Source organism: Trachurus japonicus, chromosome 22, assembly GCF_045865225.1.
Source record: "Trachurus japonicus isolate A0001 chromosome 22, Traja_1.0".
Lineage (NCBI taxonomy): Eukaryota > Metazoa > Chordata > Actinopteri > Carangiformes > Carangidae > Trachurus > Trachurus japonicus.
In genome coordinates, this window is record NC_140928.1 from 25,752,644 (window position 1) to 25,772,127 (window position 19,484).

General features: G+C 42.6%; 1 protein-coding gene across 1 annotated transcript; it reads right to left on the reverse strand.

Annotated features, from left to right (window-relative positions):
* Positions 1-757: 757 nt before the first annotated feature.
* Positions 758-18,527, reverse strand: ccdc85ca (coiled-coil domain containing 85C, a). Its single transcript, XM_085767016.1, has 5 exons — positions 17,836-18,527; positions 5,489-5,568; positions 3,361-3,453; positions 2,269-2,367; positions 758-1,389 (listed from the first exon to the last, which is right to left on the reverse strand). Exons 1-5 carry the CDS (start codon positions 18,515-18,517, stop codon positions 1,300-1,302), a joined length of 1,044 nt encoding a protein of 347 aa, XP_085623142.1. The 5' UTR covers positions 18,518-18,527; the 3' UTR covers positions 758-1,299.
* Between the last annotated feature and the right edge of the window lie 957 nt (positions 18,528-19,484).

The following is a 19,484-nucleotide window of genomic DNA, read 5'->3' on the forward strand; positions in this document are numbered from 1 at the left end:
TGAGGAGAACGAATCACCGGCCAAACGGAGGGATTATAGAACCCTGGGCTGGTCAGTGGTCAGGATTAAAGGGGCGTTTCCTCCTGATACTGCAGGAGTCCCATGGTACGAAAGATAGAATACGCAACTACACAGTCCAAAAACCATTGACACCACATCAAAGACTAAAAACAGCCCTGTCATGTCCCACTCTTGTTACAACCACACAAACATTTGGCTTGCAACATGAAAGAAGGAAGGTACTGCAGCTTTCAGGTGAAGCTCACCTGGGTTTTATCTTATTGGAACAGCAACATTCATTTATCTGAAGAATTGTAGGTTGTATTATTCACACACTGCAGTATTTGGACTAGAAACAGAAAATTGTGATGGTAAAGGCAGTTAATGGTGAAGGTACTTGACAGTAACAAGTTAATGGTGAAGGTACTTGACAGTAACACAGCAAGGTGCATTGGTGGTGAGCTTCCTAGCAAACAACATACACCATGTAATAACAAAAACATAGACTAGCTGTGTCTAGCTATGTATTCGCTTCCATCTCTTGTGCTGCACTCGACATTTCCTGTAAGTGTCAAACTAGTCTGATTCTCTCAATGAGCTTCAGTGTTCTCCTTCAACACAGGAAGTACTGGACCTTCCTTTAGGAAAGGAAGAAAAAAAAGACAAATAAAAATGAAAAACTTGACAAATGTATAAAAATGTTGATTCTAATATATATATATATTTATAGAGATAGAGTATAATATATGGCTATATGTGGCTGGCCTCTCAGTGTCGCCACAATAACCTTGACTTCTGTTTGTTTCTGTTCAGATAAGAGAACTTACATGAGGCAGTTGTCTTTCGACAGACGCATGAATATGTAAAGTTTGTGACAGGTGCTTCCTGGCGGTGATGAGACATCAGTCCTGTGAAGACTTTCAGTTTCAACACCATCATTAAGTCACATCCAATAATGTCCAGGGATTGTTCAATCAAAGCAGAGAAGTCATGAAGCGTTTAAATACGTGGCCTCCTTTTTCTTCCGGAGGCTCAGACAGGCTCTCTGGATGGATGCATGGTCACCACCCTCCAACACCGTGTGCTGCCATTTGATGACGCCACAGCTGCGCCATGGAAACAGTGCAGACCTGCCTTAAGCTGCGGTGCTGATGTACATTGATTAGTTTAGTTCAGACTGAGGAGGCTTTAATTCATCAGCCACTAAGAGAAAACACTGAGCTAAAAAAAAAACGTCCAGTCCAAACTGGGATTGTCTGTTTGCTGGGACCATTAGTGGCTTCATCTGGCGTTTGACAACTAAGAGTGTCCTTTGAACTGGTTTCCTGAGAGCTGCTGTCTGATGGACGGCTTGGAGCCAGCAGCATCACCCAGCTTCCTCCAGACCACCTGAGAGGGAGAAGCAACACCGTTATGTTGTATCATTATCAGACATGGTCATTAACAGTCATGTGAAATCATTGTCAGTCATGGTATTAGGTTATGATGGACGGAGGTGTTGTGTTTTCAGGTTGTCTGTCACAGCAACTCCCTGAGGGAACTTCTTCAGATTTGAAACAAATGTGAACTTCGACTAAAGAACGTGCAGGTTAGATTTTTTGTTGTCAAAGGTCAAAGTTCAAAGTCACAGATGCAAAATATCTGGACTGCCCTGAAGTAATTTTTATTAGATTTGACACAAACTGACTTGGACTCAGTGAACTGATGAGACAGTTTTTATCAGTGGATGAAGCTCATTTTTAATATTCTCTGTGAACTGTAGATGCAACTGAGTTTGACAGTTTCAGTCGGACATAGACAAGTAATATTTTCTGCAGATTTGTAATGCATTGTAGTCAGTCTTTTTTTCAAACATGCACCAAAACAATGCAATTTGTTTAAATTCATGTGAAATATGCGCAGAGATTTGAGGTTCAGGTTTTCAAAACACTTTTGGAGAATTTAGCCAAAGCAAATGAGAAAAACCCAACTATGACAATTCAACTCTATCGTCTATCAGGATAAAATTACATTTTAATATCCAAAAGGTCAAAGGTCAAATTCACTTAAATGATCTGTAAAAAGACCCTGGTCATTAGTCAGTGGTGTAACTCAGAAATGAGAGATTGTGACCATCTACCACAACCTGGCAACATGGCTGGAAGGATAGAACATTCTGCTGTTGGTTTTATAATCATGTGACTGAGTATGAGCACCTTCACATTAACAAGGCTGTGCACAATCACAAGCTTAAAAAAAACAAACAAAAAGTTTCATATATAAACATACATTACACATCTCTCTGACAATGGCCTTCTCCTTTTCACTGAGGTCGTCATCATACTCCTGTGAGCTCTGCCGGGTCAACTTCTCATGGACCTCCAGCACCTACACACACACACACACACACACACACACACACACACACACACAGGTGGAGCAGAGGGGGAGGGTGCTCAGTAAAAGGTTTGTCTTATGTTACTTGATACTAAAGCACTACATTTGTTAATCTGACAGCGAAAAATACAATACACTTAAAGAGTAAATATGCAAGTCTGGTCGCTCCTGCTGTTTTTCTAACCCTCCTCTCGGCCATGTGCATTTGTTTTTAACGAAGCCGGTGAAATATCAATCCATGGAGCGGTGGATAACGTTATATAACATATACACAGAGATTAAATTGGGCCGGAGCTCTCCGGAGTTGTTTTCGAGGTAAATTCATGCAAAACCACTGATGCGCGTTCCCATCAAGGGCAGCAAGCGGTCTCTGCATTTGCCTCGAAAACAACTCCATCTGGTAACGTTCCGTTATTATCTCATAGCGTGGTGAATGTGCAGGTCACAACTTGTCCACCAGACAGTTTTGGAGTTGTTGGATTGTGTATTTGATGCGTTTGATGAGGGAAACCAAGAAATCCCATTAGCTCCGTCGTTCTAAAAATAGCTTGCACCGACAATTAAAGGTAACAAACCTACTCCTAAGACAGTGGCAATGGGCCAATTTGCCAAAATGTTGAACTATACCTTTAAGGTAAAGATGTAGCATAGCCACGGGGAAAATCCTGTTTAGTTCCTCCTTAATTCCATCACAGTGCTGTCATTACATTAAGCATTTTTAACTTTGTGGATTACTTACTGTACTGTATAATGTGTCAATATGTAAGACATTTACATAGATAAATACGTACATACAAGAATATGTGTGAAAAGGTGAATGTGGCTCATAGAGCAATTGACTAACTGTACTTTTGTGAGACTAGAAAAGCACTGTATAAATGTATTACCATTGAATGTTCAAAGTATTGATTTTGGTCATATCGGTACCATTACAGATCTTCTAATTAGCTTCAGTATATTCCATTAGTTCCATTGGTGGTCTACCTTGAGTGTGTGGATTGCAGCCTCTGGTTTCTGCCCCAGGGGGATGTAGAGGCCTGTAGGGGAGGGGTCACCGCTGGAGGTGTGATCAGCGGCCTGGAGAGACAGGAGGCATCACAGTCACTGTTATCACCAGAGACAGAGGAGAGGACGGAGACGATGCTCTGCAGCACGGACAACAGAAAAATGACTCCAGAAGACAGGAAGAGGAGGCGAGGATGGTACCGTGTTCCCATGGCGACATGAGGTGCAGCCGACCTGCTGCATTTGCAGTAAGACAGGAGAGGATCGATCAGGTGACCAGACAGGATGTCTGCTGCATCATCAGCAGTGCAGTGCCTGTGTCACCTGACAACCCATAACCTGTTCATGGCTATTTTTTAACAGATTTTTACTGCATCTTCCACAGAACAAGCTTTTTAAGAGATGACTCGAATACACCTCAACACTCTGGGACATGTACTGACTGCTGTCACTCATAAAAGCAAAAGGCTATAAGGAATGTATTCTGGTCTGATCAGGCCTTGCCTTGTACAGTGTAAATCACATCACTGTTTATTAATGAGTTACAATAAGTCTCCTTTTGCCAGTTGTTAAAGCAGAAGTAAGCGATCCGGTCGTTTTGGCTAATGCTGCGTTCCAGGCAGACTTTTGAAACCGTAAATTACAGCTTCAAGTCACGACTTACGACTTTGTAGCGTTCCAGGCAACCCACTCGTGTTTTTCCGACCTGTTTTACCTGTGAAAGTCACTATAACGGCCACTCGTAACTTCTGACCCGTGAACTCGTGCCAGATCGAACTGGTACGACTTCACAGGTTGGAAAAACACGAGTTACGAGTTGCCTTGAACGCACCATAACGTCTTGTCAGCCGACGGAGTTAGCAGCCCCCGCCCTCGTCATGGATCTATTGGTCCTCGTCCCTACGTCACCACATTCAGGCGCATCCCTTGGCTGCACACACAGCCCTTCATGCCGTTCTCTCTCCTCATTGGATAAAAACTGTAGGATACGATAAATGTTTTCTCCTCGGCTCAGAGCAGAGCAGAGTGACTGACAGACCCGTGTTTCGGTCCAAACACTCTATAGAAGTGATTGCTGTCGGAAGATATAACTATTTAAGACTTATATTAACACAAAAATATCGCTTACTTCTGCTTTAATGTGAGAAACTAATTAGAATGAATGCTGTATACTAAGCATCAATACGGTCTTACCAAATAGTGAGCCTGCTTTAAAGGGATAGTTCAACATTTTGGCAAATTGGCCCATTGCCATAATCCCTATAGTTTTAGGAGTAGGTTCGTTACCTTCAATTGTCGGTGCAAGCTATTTTTAGAACGGCGGAGCAGAGTGGCGAGCTGCTCAGAGCTACACTACCGAGGCTAATGGGATTTCTTGGTTTCCCTCCAACAACTCCAAAACGGACAAGTTGTGACCCGCACATCTACCACGCTATGAGATAATAACAGAACGTTACTAGACAGAGTTGTTTTCAAGGTAAATTCATGCAAAACCGCTGATGCGCGTTCCCGTCTGGGGACGTTTTCAGCAAGCAGTCTCTGCATTTGCCTCGAAAACAACTCTGTCTCGTAACGTTCCATTATTATCTCATAGCGTGGTGAATGTGCAGGTCACAACTTGTCCAACAGAGCATTTTGGAGTTGTTGGATTGTGTATTTGATGAGTTTGATGAGGGAAACAAAGAAATCCCATGGGCCTCCGTAGCATAGCCCTGAGCAGTTCTTTCTACCTCTGCTCCGCCGTTCTAAAAACAGCTTGCACCAACAAATAAAGGTAACCAACCTACTCCTAAAACTATAGGGATTATGGCAATGGGCCAATTTGCCAAAATGTTGAACTATCCCTTTAATGTATGAATACTGTGTTATAACTTGGTCACATTTGTTTATGAGTGTTAACAACCAAATCAATTACCTAATTATAACTCTTTTTTATCAATAAAACCACACTTAGTCAGATTGTAAAAACCTTTCTTTCTACCATTTATTAAAAACCACAATTATCCTGCAATACTGTGTCAATGCATTTGTAGGGGCCTGTAGCAAGAACCAATAAAACACAATGAAGTAGTTTATAGAACATAAAGAGATGGCAGTGTCCAGTTACCTGGGACAGGAGCTGGTTGTTCTCATTCTCCAGCATCCTCACCTTGTTCTCCAGCTGTCTGATGTAGTTGGCGGATGCATCTGGACAAGAAAGGACACAGAAGAAAACTTCTTATTTGACAACATCTTGAATTGGGCAGATGTTAATACCACTAAAGCCAAATGGTTTAATATTAGGGAAAGTATCTCAAAACATTTTGTTTCCGTCTTGGCTTCACATGGAGCCTTATTCTAGAGCAGCAGCCTGACGTCCACAGTGTCACAGTGTGCATGTTCCAGTGCTGCCAGCATCTCTTCGTGGGGCCTCAAACGCCACGTTTTTCCACATGTTTAGCAGCTAAGTCTCCATGATGCTTGCTGAGCCACCCATTGTTGGTTTTCCCAAACAGATCCTAGGTAAGCCGACTAATCCTAATACTACACTGTAATACTGTACACTGATTCCCAAACCCATGTTTGTGTGTGTGTGTGTATGAGCTGCTTTCATAACTCAACCATAGATGTCAGCTTGAGCTGTGGCCATGCTGGACACTATACCAACACCGACAGCAAAGGCTGCTATTTGTTTAAAAGGTTTCATATAGTGTAAAGGTAGACATCAATGTGTTATTTGATTATAAAGCAGATCTATTCAATTTCCAACAACAACTCCCTCTCATGGAAATCAGCCAATCAGAGGAGAGGCTCAGTGCCACCACTTTTCTCACTGAGCTGAGTCTACTAGAGCTCCAGAGAGGATTCACACTCAGATTCAGACAATTTTATTTTATTTATCAGGAAGGGCAATTAATTTCCATCAATGAGACAGACAGAGGGACAGTGGAGACAGTGGTTGGTGTTTTCTAGCATGTGTTTAAGTTTGTAAGGTTTCTTACCTGGCTAACAAGAGGACAGCTGTGATTCTATACTTCTACTGGAGATAATTTAAGAGCACTATGGTCAAAGACACTACAGAGTACACACAAAGACACACACACACACACAGGACGGTGCTGACAAAATGCTTGAATTACAGTCAGTCAGCACGGGAGTCCAGCTCAGCCTCTGTCTGTCCGTCTCTGGTCCCTCTGTGTCCCTCCGTCTACAGAGGTATTCAGTCTACTTCAGCCACTTACCAGTTGTCCAAATCACACAAAACCAGATGAGACGTCAAAATGAAATTTTGTCAGTATCGAAGACGATGGCAAGCTGGACACAAGAGGACAAAGAAAAACCTGTTTTCTCTGTCTCAGTTCTATGTCTGTGTTAACGGGGGCATCCCTGTGCTGACTGCTGCCCCTGTATACCAACCTGACACATGTCTTTATACAGCAAGACTGCTAACCTAGTAAATGGCTGGATATGGAAGTGAGTGTGTATGGGTTCTAAAGATCTATGGTCAAATTGGGGACATTCAAAAACTGGGGAGACCAATCCTCTGACTTCATCACTTACATGGTATTTGACTGACCAGTGGTGTAATTTGATCAGTCAGCCAGCCAGTCAGTCAGGGTCTTTCATGGTATACACTGTATAGCTGAAGCACTGAATTTTATAAAGAGACAAAGCAGGACGCAGCAGCAGACTCAGTGCTGCAGCTGATTAGGATGGTGCATAAATGCGGCACCAGACATCTGCATGTCCAAAGAGAGGCATGTTATGTTCTCAAAAGGACATTTGGAGATGACGATGGTGCTGGAGAATTCGCCACTACAACATAAAATGAATCAAAGTTGTGAAGTGAAGTGGCTGATGTTGACATGGTTACGTAGAGCAGCAGGGGACAACACTAACACTGCAGCCTGAGGCAAACTAACCTGACATCATCTGTTTCCATTGAACTTAATTCAATTAACTGGGTCAGTGTCGGGACACACACACACACACACACACATGTGCTAGTCACCTGGGGTCAGCTTCTTACTGAATATATTTGCAGCAGTGTTGAGTGGTCACTGTCGAACTGAGGTATTAAAGGGATAGTTCAACATTTTGGCAAAATGGCTCATTGCCATAATCCCTATAGTTTTACCTTTATTTGTCAGTGCAAGCTATTTTTAGAACGGCGGAGCAGAGCCGCGAGATGCTCAGAGCTACGCTACGGAGGCTAATGGGATTTCTTCAAATACACAATGCAACAACTCCAAAACGCTCTGGTGGACAAGTTGTGACCTGCACATTCACCACGATGTGAGTCAGAGTTGTTTTTAAGGTAAATGCAGAGACTGCTTGCCGAAAAACTGCCCTCGACGGGAACACGCAGTAGCAGTTTTGCATGAATTTACCTCGAAAACAACTCTGTCTCGTAACGTTCCGTTATTAACTCATAGTGTGGTGAATGTGCAGGTCACAACTTGTCCATGAGAGCGTTTTGGAGTTGTTGGATTGTGTTTTTGATGAGGGAAATCAAGAAATCCCATTAGCCTCCGTAGCATAGCTCTGAGCAGCTTGCGGCTCTGCTCCGCCATTCTAAAAATAGCTGTGCACAGAGAAGATCCTCTTTCCTTCAATACCGGCGCTTTCCTTACACATGGCTGACTCTGTAAAAGATGCCTGTGAGTGGAATTGTTAGCGCTTTAGTTTTGTTTGTTCATTCATTCAGTTGTTCCGGCTCCACAGTCTCCTCTGCCGCGTATGTGAATATTAAAGTCTCAGAAGTTGTCTGTGTGTGGGATAGTGAAATATGTGGCTCCTGGCTGGGGGTGAAGAGGTGAGATTAGACGACACAGCAGCCCTGAGATCAGTTTGAGCTGAGTGCAGGTTTCTACATTTCCTCTGAGGATCTCCTGGTGCTCACAGTGCTGCAGTGCAGTGAGATCAGAAGTGGAGAGGGCGGTTGGTGGTCGCACAGTTCAGCTACATCATCAAACTGATGTCGCTTGTAAGAAGAAAATGTAGGACGGGCATATATAAGCATTTGCTTCTGCCTTTTCAGGCACTGCTCACACCATTATGTTTATATGAGAATGTGTAAATTATTATAAATATAATATTTGTTTCTTCTGTTTATAGTCCTACTGACTGTATTCTGTGTGGTGACTGAATAAAAACACAATAAAACACAACAACGACTGCAACAGATCTCCACACAGAAGACACCTAAGATCATTTAGATTTAAACTGAGCAACACAATTAACACTTTCCTGCTGAACTGCTCGATAATGATCTTTTACGTATTGGCCAATTAATTGGTTATCGTTTTTTCCCTACTCCCAGATGTCATTATACGGGCCTTTAAAAATCCACTATCGATCGACCTCTGTTCCACTTCCGGCCTGTTCCTGATACAAACCATGATAGCTGTGTCGCCTGAGTATTTCTGAATGTGGTAACACTCTTTGTACTCATGTACAAAGTGAACAGGAATGGAGTCAGAGCAGCCTCCTGTGGAGCTCCAGTGCTGCTCATCACTGTCTCTGAGTTACCCAGCCTGACAAACTGTGGTCACCTCGTCAGGTAACGCACAATCCAGGAAGTGGAGCAGGGATGCACCCCCATCCCCTTTGGAAGGTCATAGCTACAACTTCTTCATCAAAACGATGAATTTTTCAAAAATAATACATCCACAGAACGTCTAGAGGGGTGTAGAATAAAAGTATTACATTTATGCTTTTTTTTTTTAATAGTAGGAATAATTGTTTTATAAATTTTGACGAGTCCAAAATAGAGGGTATGTGTTTACGTCACGTTGCCCTCGGCAACGCCCCGTTCGATCGGACTGAGTGGCAAAACAAACCTCCCTAAACGTGCTGGTGGATAGCGGTGGACTCATAAACTGGATAAAATATCTTATATCAATACAAATTGATGTCAAAAGGAATCGACAACCAGCTCCCCAAAACCGTCTGCTCCACGGACACTGACAATCCTGTAACCATAGTAACACAACCAAAACATAAATTAATTTATAAACTTTATATAATTATATTATTTAAGTTTATTTATTTCTGTGTCTTTCTGTTGAAATAAACTTACCCTAAAAACTATAGACCATTTCTTTGTGGGGGAGCAAACTTACAAAATCAGTAGGGGATGAAATACTTATTTTCTCCACTATCAACTCGTAGAGCTGAGAAGAGGCCTGGCGCCGGAGTGATGCTCAGCCTAGAATGAGGTGAGATGCTGAAGTTGCTGCGTAGAGCAGACGAATGCTCCGACCCATCAACCTCCAAACTGAGGAAGTAGATGCAGCCTCCTGCAGCGCTAGGATTAAAGGGAAAGGATGATGACGGTGTAAAATGTCAGATTACTGACAACACAAATGCAACGAAGGGAAATATGAACTCATGCTGTTTTCAGCAGATGCACTGAAATGACGGCAGGAGAGAGAAGAACAGATCTTAACGTGTGACAAGAAACAAATTGCTTCCTGTTTGCCAAACACCTGAAGTCAGCTGATTCCACGGTATGGAGTGAGAGAGGGAGAGATCAAGATAATGTGATCAAGTGGAAGAGGTAGAGATAGTATTTCTGATTGAAATTACAGTTAGTTTCATATGTTTATATTAAGAAAATCTCATTATCATCATACTGACATGCTGTGGGATGATAATATGTAACAGATAATTGGAATGAGAATAAGAATTAATTTGTTAATCCCCAGAGGGAAATTCATTTGTCTGGCAGCTGATCTACCATTTGGAGAAGAATGAAAAAGCCTGCTGGCTGCAGGTACAAACTATCTTCTAAATCTATAAATATCTTAATGTCTACAATGTGAAAATAAATGCATAAACATACACATTAATAATGACTAGACATACAGTATATAGGAATGTTCCAACTTTTCATTTTTAAGATTTTATATGAAATATTGCATGATTAAGACACTGTGATATTGTGTGTGTTTGTGTGTAGATATAGGTAGATATATAGATATTTATATAATTATTAATATATATTGATATATAAGAAAATGCAAGCCAATGACATTCAGTCATATTTCTCTTTTAAAAGTAGGTCAGATGGGTTTTTGATCTTCAAGTCTGTGAGAAACTATTCTGCTGACGTTTGGTCCACGGTGTTTACACCAACTCCAAACTGTCATAAACAGCTTTGTGACATCTTATCTAGCTGATTAGACATTTCCAACACACAAATATGGTGTGAATGAAATCAGTTCTGGCTGTCATGGTGACAAAGGAGATGTTTACGACCCAGACTACAGCTGAATGAACATGTACAGACCTCCATGTGGTCTGACCTCACAATCCAGGCGACCTTTGACCTGACCTGTCTCAGTTTCTACCGACTGCACGCAAACAGGACGTGAGTGGATGACAGAGACGCAGACAGTTCACAGAGTTGATGCGATGTCCTCATTCTGCATAGTTAAGTCTTTGAAGACCCCAGAGTCCATTGTCAGGCACACAATGCTCAGAGACAGATGGCCAGGGCACAGAGAGCACACACACACACACACACACATGCACGCACACCGTCTAGGATGAGAACAACACACAGCCACTTTACCAAAAGAGAAAAGTATCACATGACTGGATGTTTATAATGAAACACTCAATAATTTGACTTTTACAGTCTGTTGTTCAGTATCTTCACCTCATCCTGCAGCTTCTGTTAGTGCAGCCTGAAGCTCAAAGACAGGACACAACATTACATGACCGTCAGGTACGTGGATTAAGGGACTGCTTTAGATTAAATGAACAACAAATGGTCGGTTCAACCACAAAGTACAATGAGTCTGCAGGAATTTGAAAATGATATCAAAGGAAAATTAAACTGAAGAATTCATGGTCTAATAGATGACATTTAAAAACTCAAACATGACACCAACTCTCAGTCTACTGAGGAAAATCTTGTTGCCTTCTACATCTCCATGTGCACTTCAGACTCTGGGGGATCTTGCTGTCCAATCAGCAGTTCCTAGACTTTCTTAATAGCCTCATATTAAGCTTGAATCCTTTGGAGACTGAAGACTATTTATAAAAGCAGCTAAATCCCTTTTATTCCAACTTTCCACATACAGGGTTGTAAAGTTAGACAAAAAGTGTTTCTTTTTTGTGTGTGTGCATGTTTCTTCCTCTTGTGTTAGGGTCACCAGTGACCTGTTTTTAGGTTTTTAATGATAAAAGTACCATATAAATGTGTTTATAGCATCAAGGCTTTTTGACTTTGTCAGGAACCTATATTTAAACAAAATAAAACAAAACTTTTCCCCAAAATTCTAAAATGCTCTGGTTAAAATTATGATATTTGTGTTGTTAGGGTCGGTTATAACTATAAAAACAAAAATTAGAGTTAAAACTGAAATCATAAGTGCAAAACCAACTTTTTCTTGGATGAGGAAGCCTAACAACATAACCAAGAGATGAGAAACAAATGGGATGATAAATTGTTTTTAGTGTGTTTTACAGCTGATTTAAGACACGGGTCAAACTGACCCTAACATCTATGTGTTACCAGAAAACGAATATGTACATAATGAAGATGTAATATATGTGCCACAAGTAATATGCACATAGGGAACAAACATTCTGATGAATTTGTCCTTCATCAGAGGGTTTGTTTACACCAGCTCCTAAACAGTGTTGTGACATCTCATCTATTCCGTCAGTGCAGCTGATTAGACCGCAAATCTGATGCAAATCAAATCAGTTCAGGCTGCCATGACAACAAAAGAAATGTTTACGAGCCCAGACTACAGCTGAATGAACATGTACAGACCTCCATGTGGTCTGACCCCGCAATCCAGGTGACCTTTGACCCCACCTGTCTCTGTTTCTAACAGGCTGAAATACAGCACACAGGGCTGTAAAACTGGACCACTGTTTCTTTTCTAAAGCAGTCAACAATTGTCTGGTTTGCCATCTAGAGGATCATCATTGTTAGACGACATTCATCGGTTTGGAATCTGTACTTCGCAATTAACAATAAATCAATTAAGTAAACAACACTAAATCAACCAGCAAATTCTTAGTAACTCTCTTTTCCGCGGCCAAGTTATTAGCACCGCCCCTCACTCCCTGCTGTTTTCTATTAGGGGAACGATGAGGTCAGAGCCCAGGCAGCATATTCTACACTGTTAACCCATTCCTCCTGAGCCGGTTCACTGAAACAAGAATATTCCTTTGTTATGTACAGTCTGTGGGTGTTTCAACCTGTTTCAGCACAAAGCTTGATGAGAGAGAGCAGTCCTTACTGCGGGGCCGGTAGATAGCATCTGGCTCTGAGGGTGGTTCATGTTGTTTTGAACAGTTCCTGTGCCAGGCCAGCATGTCTGTGGTTGAATTCTGCAGCAAGTTATTCACTATTGTCATTTCATATGTTGTAAAAACTGAAGTGAAACCAAACGACATCGAACAGGCTCGGCTTTCTTTTGTAATATGAGACTTCTAACATGCTGTTTGCGTGTCTGTGGGCTGGTAAGCACAGCTGTTTGCCAAACTGTGTGACACAGAAAGCATGAGACACGCACACAGAGAAAATGATGACATTTATGCATTTGTGTTTTGTCTATTTGCATGTGCCAAGGTGTGATGGTAGAATTTTACCACTTGTCAGATATGTCCTTAATATTAATTAGGCTATAATTATTTAAATTTCATATATTCCTCCAGTTATTTCTGAACATAATGTCATGTGATGGGCTACGTGCATTTCTATGTTAGGAGGAAACGTATACTTGGCACATTAATGTAGTTTCTTCACTTCAGATTTAATAAGCTGCAGCTCAGAGCAGATACAGGCCAAATACTTCTGGCCTGGCCTACATATGTGAAAAACATCAATGGATAATGTAAATACCCATCCCAGCAGGTGCCTGGGGCTCACCCAGTGATAATGGATAAAACAGTGCACTATTATTGTTTCCTCAACACGCCTTTTTCCCACACTGCTCTTGGTCCATTATGTCTGTTGGAATGTGGGAATTCCTGACCAGGCGGCTTTTCTCCTGTGATGCTGGGCCACGGCTCATCCTCAATGCTCCACTCATTCTCTTATACTGGGATGTGTACAAAGATGTCATTCAGGACTGTTTCTCATCATTCTATCATAATGGAAACACATAAAGTGACTCATCACTTTGGAAGCATTGTTATACCAGACAATAAATTACGACTTCTCTAAATCAGACCCAATTAAACAAATGGTTTAGTTTAGGTCATTCTTACTTTTCAGTCTCTGAATCAGTGAGAAAAAACAACCCCATAATCTGTGCAGCAGCTTATTACAATCAGTTATTGTGATTCCATCACTGAGTTTTGTTGCCAGGTAACACTTTGTGGTTGTAGTAATCACAACAGGAGCTGAGGGAAAAGTGCAGTATAAAGAGAGAGAAATCCCATGTCTAGAGGAATCTGTGATGGATGGAAGAATATGAATGTCACTATGACAACAAAGCGTGTAATGCTGAGAACTGAGTGCCTATGTCAACCTAAACAACCATCCTCTCCTGGACCTAACCAACCTCTGACACTTAGAGAGATTGATCTCATATTGCATAAAGGCAGATGTCCATGTACCACCACACACTCACTGACCATGCACCATGCATCATGCTTAATGATGAGGAACCTGTAGGGTCATTCCAGCATCGCAGCAGCAGCAGCACATCAAGTGTGTGAAATGTGAATACTTAGTGAAAGATGAAAACTGCAGGACTGTTACTTGCAGAATATTGCAAATCCACTCTGAAATACAAACAAACGTACAAGCGTCACGAACAGAAGTAATCTGAATAAACATCCGTTAAAGCCGGCTGAGGAATGGTCCAAATCCTCCGGTCAGCAGACAATGAGCGCATTCACCAAACGTCCCGCTGTGGCTGAGAAAAGACCAACCTGCTGGTTTCAGATATTAGCCACTTAGCTGCAGTACAGGGACGATGCCTCAGACAAATACTGCTCCTATGCCATCTTACAGCGCACTCCCTGCAAGATGCTGTCAAACACCAATAAGATGGAAGATAAGCAAATGTGAAAATACTGAGTTGGAATCGGAAATGAAAGACCAGTGAGGGCCCACTACAAGCAAACATATTATATTGTCCTCACTGCTTTTTGAGCAGCAGTGGAAATAAAACCTATCCTTAAAGGGATAGTTCAACATTTTGGCAAATTGGCCAATTGCCATAATCCCTATATTCTTAGTAGGTTTGTTACCGGTCGGTGCAAACTATTTTTAGAACGGCGTAGCAGAGCCGCTAGCCGCTAGCTGCTCAGAGCTATTGTGACCTGCACATTCACCACGCTATAATAACAGAACATTACGAGACAAAGTTGTTTTAGAGGCAAATGCAGAGACTGCTTGCCGAAAAATCAGTGGTTTTACATGAATTTGCCTCAAAAACAACTCTGTCTCGTAATGTTCCGTTATTATCTCATAGCGTGGTGAATGTGCAGGTCACAACTTGTCCGCGAGAGTGTTTTGGAGTTGTTGAATTGTGTATTTAATGAGTTTGATGAGGGAAACCAAGAAATCCCATTAGCCTGCATAGTGTAGCTCTGAGCAGCTCACAGCTCTGCTCCGACGTTCTAAAAATAGCTTGCACCGACAATTAAAGGTAACGAACCTACTCCTAAAACTATAGGGATTATGGCAATGGGCCAATTTGCCAAAATTCTGAACTATCCCTGTAACTATTTATGATGAGACACAACACTGATCTTCTCATCCACAGATTTGAACCCACAGCAGCTATGCATTAAGGGTAAAAAATCTGTCAAGCAGCATGAAAGCATGTCCATCCGTCCATTGTGTGTGTGTGTGTGTGTGTGTGAGAGAGAGAGAGACAGACAGACAAGTGGGCCAAAGCTTCAACTTTTAAGAAAACACAAGCGCGCTTATGAGTATTATAATACAGTCGCTGCTAATATCCACTGTGGGTTTGACACGCATGAACTGATCCACTGACTCAGCCTTTGCTCTGTTCTCCCTCATCAGCAGACAGTGGATGCTGTGTAGAAACAGCCTCCTTCTCCCAGTGTGTTCAAAACCTTTTCATAGCAGCGCACACACACAAAGACCTTCACATGCCTCATTATCATCACAACACGTCCTCTGTCTCCATCGCGCACCGTAACCTCATAAACACATTTCCACATGAGAAAGTCTAAATCAACTGGTCTGCATGTTGTTATGCCCTCACATCATCCTAAAAGTTTAACTTTAATCTGGTAATGTTGTCTACCAGAGGTTTAAAACTGATCAATTAATATACACACACTTAATTTATCATTAAACAAAAAATATATATGTTCTTTTGTTTGTTAAAGATAAATGAAGTATTTGGTCAGTTCCATTTTTTTTAGACTTCCGCTTCTACAGAAGTCAGTCAGTCAGCAGGTTTTGGCTTCAGGTAACCAAACCTGCTCAACAAGCATGATAACCAGTAGCACGAGAGTCTCGCCAAGCTTGTTATCTCTGCATGAAACATAAACTGAGGCCAGCTGAGATGTGTCAGAGACAGGAGTCAGCTGACCTGTTGATGCTGCTTGATATCACAGCGTCCGATGTGTTAAATCCCCATTAGATCTGACTGCATCTGTGGGAAGCTGAGTTAATTAGGCAGAGGGCATCTGTGCCGAGCTGAGCCGAGCCAGATGGATTGTCACTCAGTCTGTTTGAGGCAAATGTAGTGCACTACCAAAGTGTTGGACAAGAGGATGTGTGTTTACTGACTTACAAACTAAATTCTTGACTTGATACTCACCTACTAGCCTTCATCACATAACAAACACATTAACACATTTTATCTTGCACACGGTTGTGGGAAAATGGCTCCGTAGCATCCCCCATAAAATTGCATGCATATGAAAATCAGGAGGCGCACAACAAAAAACCCTTGCGTCTCAGCACAAGACCTTTGTTATATTGTGAAGCTTTTGAGTTTTCATTGGAGGACCCCCCCCCCCCCATGGCAGCCATGAGAATTAGTTTCCCTGTAATAATTCAAAAATAAGTCATGCACACATTATCCAAACTGCCTCAGGCTTAAAAGGATAGTTCAATATTTTGAAAAATTGGCCCATTGCCATAGTCCCTATAGTTTTAGGAGTAGGTTCCTTACCTTTAATTGTTGGTGCAAGCTGTTTTTAGAACGGCGGAGCAGAGCCGCAAGCTGCTCAGAGTTACCCTATAGGCTAATTGGATTTCTTGGTTTCATAATCCCTATAGTTTATAAATACACAATACTCTCGTGGATAAATTGTGACCTGCACATTCCCCACGCTATGAGATAATAATGGAAAGTTACAAGACAGGGTTGTTTTCAGGGCAAATGCAGAGACTGATTGCCAAAAAACTGCCCCTGACGGGAACACACATCAACGGTTTTGCATGAATTTACCTCAAAAACAACTCTCGTAACGTTCTGTTATTATCTCATAACTTGTCCCAAGAGCATTTTGGAGTTGTTGGATTGTCCATTTAATGAGTTTGTTGAAGGAAACCAAGAAATCCAATTCGCCTCCATAGCATAGCTCTGAGCAGCTCATGACTCTGCTCCGCCTTTCTAAAAATAGCTTGCACATCACATCTTCCAGACTCAGTATAAAAGCAAGACCAGTAAAAAGCACATGATGAACATGGCCTTACATTCACTGAAAAAAGAAACAACTCTCTTTCTTTTCCTCTTTGACCCTTAGGGTGACATCTTTCTCTTTCTCTCAGGTCATTCATCCTTTTCTTAGTTCCTAACTGTACATCCACTCTCCAAGAATAGCCTATGTGCCCCGGCTCCTGCATCAGGACACACACAACAGTGCCTGTGTTCATGAATGAAAAAAAAAAAAAATTCTACACAGTTACATTTAGAAAATCCATTCATCCATTGTGGCCCTACAGGGTCTCAGTGGGGGCTGGAACCAATCCCAACTGACATAGGGCAATGGCAGGGGACATGCTGGGCACTTTGCCAGTCTACCACAGGGCTGACATATAGAGATGAATAACCGCATACACTCACGTTTGGCCCATTTATAGTCTCCAATTAGCCTAATGTGTATGTGTTTGGACTGTGAGATGAAAGGAACCTGAACCCATGCAGGCACAGGGAGAAACCCATGAATCAAACCCAGAACCACTTGCTTTTTGAAAATGTAATTAGAAATTGTTTGTCCTATTCAAACTCTTAATAATTTCCCCTTTCATGAGGAATAACACATCTCCTTGAAGAGAGAAAACGCTTATAATGGTCACTGCACGAGCATTCACACATGAGTGAGAAATAGAGGATGATGACACATTTGAAATACAGAATGATCACCCATTGAAAACAGACAAGTTTTTAGTCTTACTACAGAGTTTCACCAGAGGCCCAGCTGTTTCAAAAACTTTCCAAACTCATAATTGAACATGGTCAACAGTCTGATCCACATCTGCATGATGACAGTCAGCCAGCCACTCACCGCCTCTCTGCATCTGCTCGGTGGACAGGTCGTCCATGGATCTCCTCAGACACTCCGTCTTCCCCTCGGCCGCCTTGTGGAAGCTGTTGTGGGGATGGTGGTCAGGACTACCGACGCTCCCGGTGCTGGACGTGCTGCTCCCGTCCCCGACGTCTCGAACCGACACGGAGCCGTTCAGGTTGCTGCTGCTCAGGCTGCTGGACTGGCTGTCGATGGAGCTCCTGGAGCCGGCCAAGCTCCTCTCATCGTCCAGCATGAGGACGATCTCCTTCAGCTCCATGTTCTCGGTCCTCAGCGCCTCCTGTCCGGCCTCCAGCTCCTTCAGCTTCTGCTGGTACAGCCCCACGTCCTTCCACATGACGCTGGCCGTGTAGCGGCCGAACCTCTGCCACTCCCGGGACACCTTCTTCCCCTTCTGCCGGTCGTCGTCCAGGAAGCAGCACAGCTCCCGGAGCTCCTGGTTGTCGTCCTGCAGTTTCTGATTGACCTCCTTCAGACTCCGGATCTCGTGGAGGTGGACCTGCAGTCTGCGGTTCACGTCCTTCATCATGTTCCCGTGCTCCAGCATCAGGTCCATGTTGCGGCTCTCCAGCCTCCTCATCCTCCGGATCAGGTCATCCTTCCCCAGCATCAGCAGCTCCTCGTCGGGCAGCTGGCTGGCATCCATCCCGTGACCGTCCATGTCCCCGCTGCCTCTACAGCCTGATACAGCCTGATACAGCCTGATACAGCCACTGATAACACCGGGAGTCCCCTCACTGCTTTCTATAGGGCGGCTCGCTTACAGATCCATCCTGATCTTGCTCCGGGGACACGGAGACAGATGCGTAGCTACAGTCCACACTGACGCGCTGTTTGTATTAATCCAGACACACGCGCACGTTAACAGAAAGCACCGTTAGGAAAAGTGGAGGCGCCACGAGACTGTCTGAAGCCGGTTGAAGGAGGCTGGAAGGCACCGCAGAGAGAGAGAGAGAGAGAGAGAGAGAGAGAGAGAGAGAGAGAGAGAGAGAGAGAGAGAGAGAGAGAGAGAGAGAGAGAGATCTGATTCCACTATATAGACAGCACCACAGTGTCCTCTGTAGGTCTGTAGAGTCTACAGCCTCTGAAACAAAGCAGCTCTGTTGTGTGGTCAGGACTCAGTAAGTCTGAAACTATTCATACAATAGGCTACAATCACAGGTAACACAGCATATTTACCTGTGAGTAGCATGTACACCTGTAAAATTCCCGTGGAAATCAGAGTAGGCTACCAGATTACAACAGGCTCTGTTACAATGTAACAAGTAATGAAAAACAGTTGGCAATAACTGTTTGTTGTACAGGCTAATTCCATCTATTTCAAGCAGTACCTAGCTATCCTTCATCTTGATCTTGAATTGAACTAAACAGAATTTTAGGGATTGAAAATGTTTGTTTTCAGAAACACAAAGACCTTGACTTATTATTATTATAAAAGTCACTTGGGCAAAATCATGAGACTAAAGTGAGTGAACACAATTTAGAGGAGTGATACTTTTCTTCTTTCAGATAAATATTAATATTCTGAAGTCATGTTCTATAATAACTGCATTGCAGCAGTTTGAAGTGAGGTTTGCTGTGCTCTCCCCACGCTGTAGGCTCATTACATCAGTTTGAATACATTCATC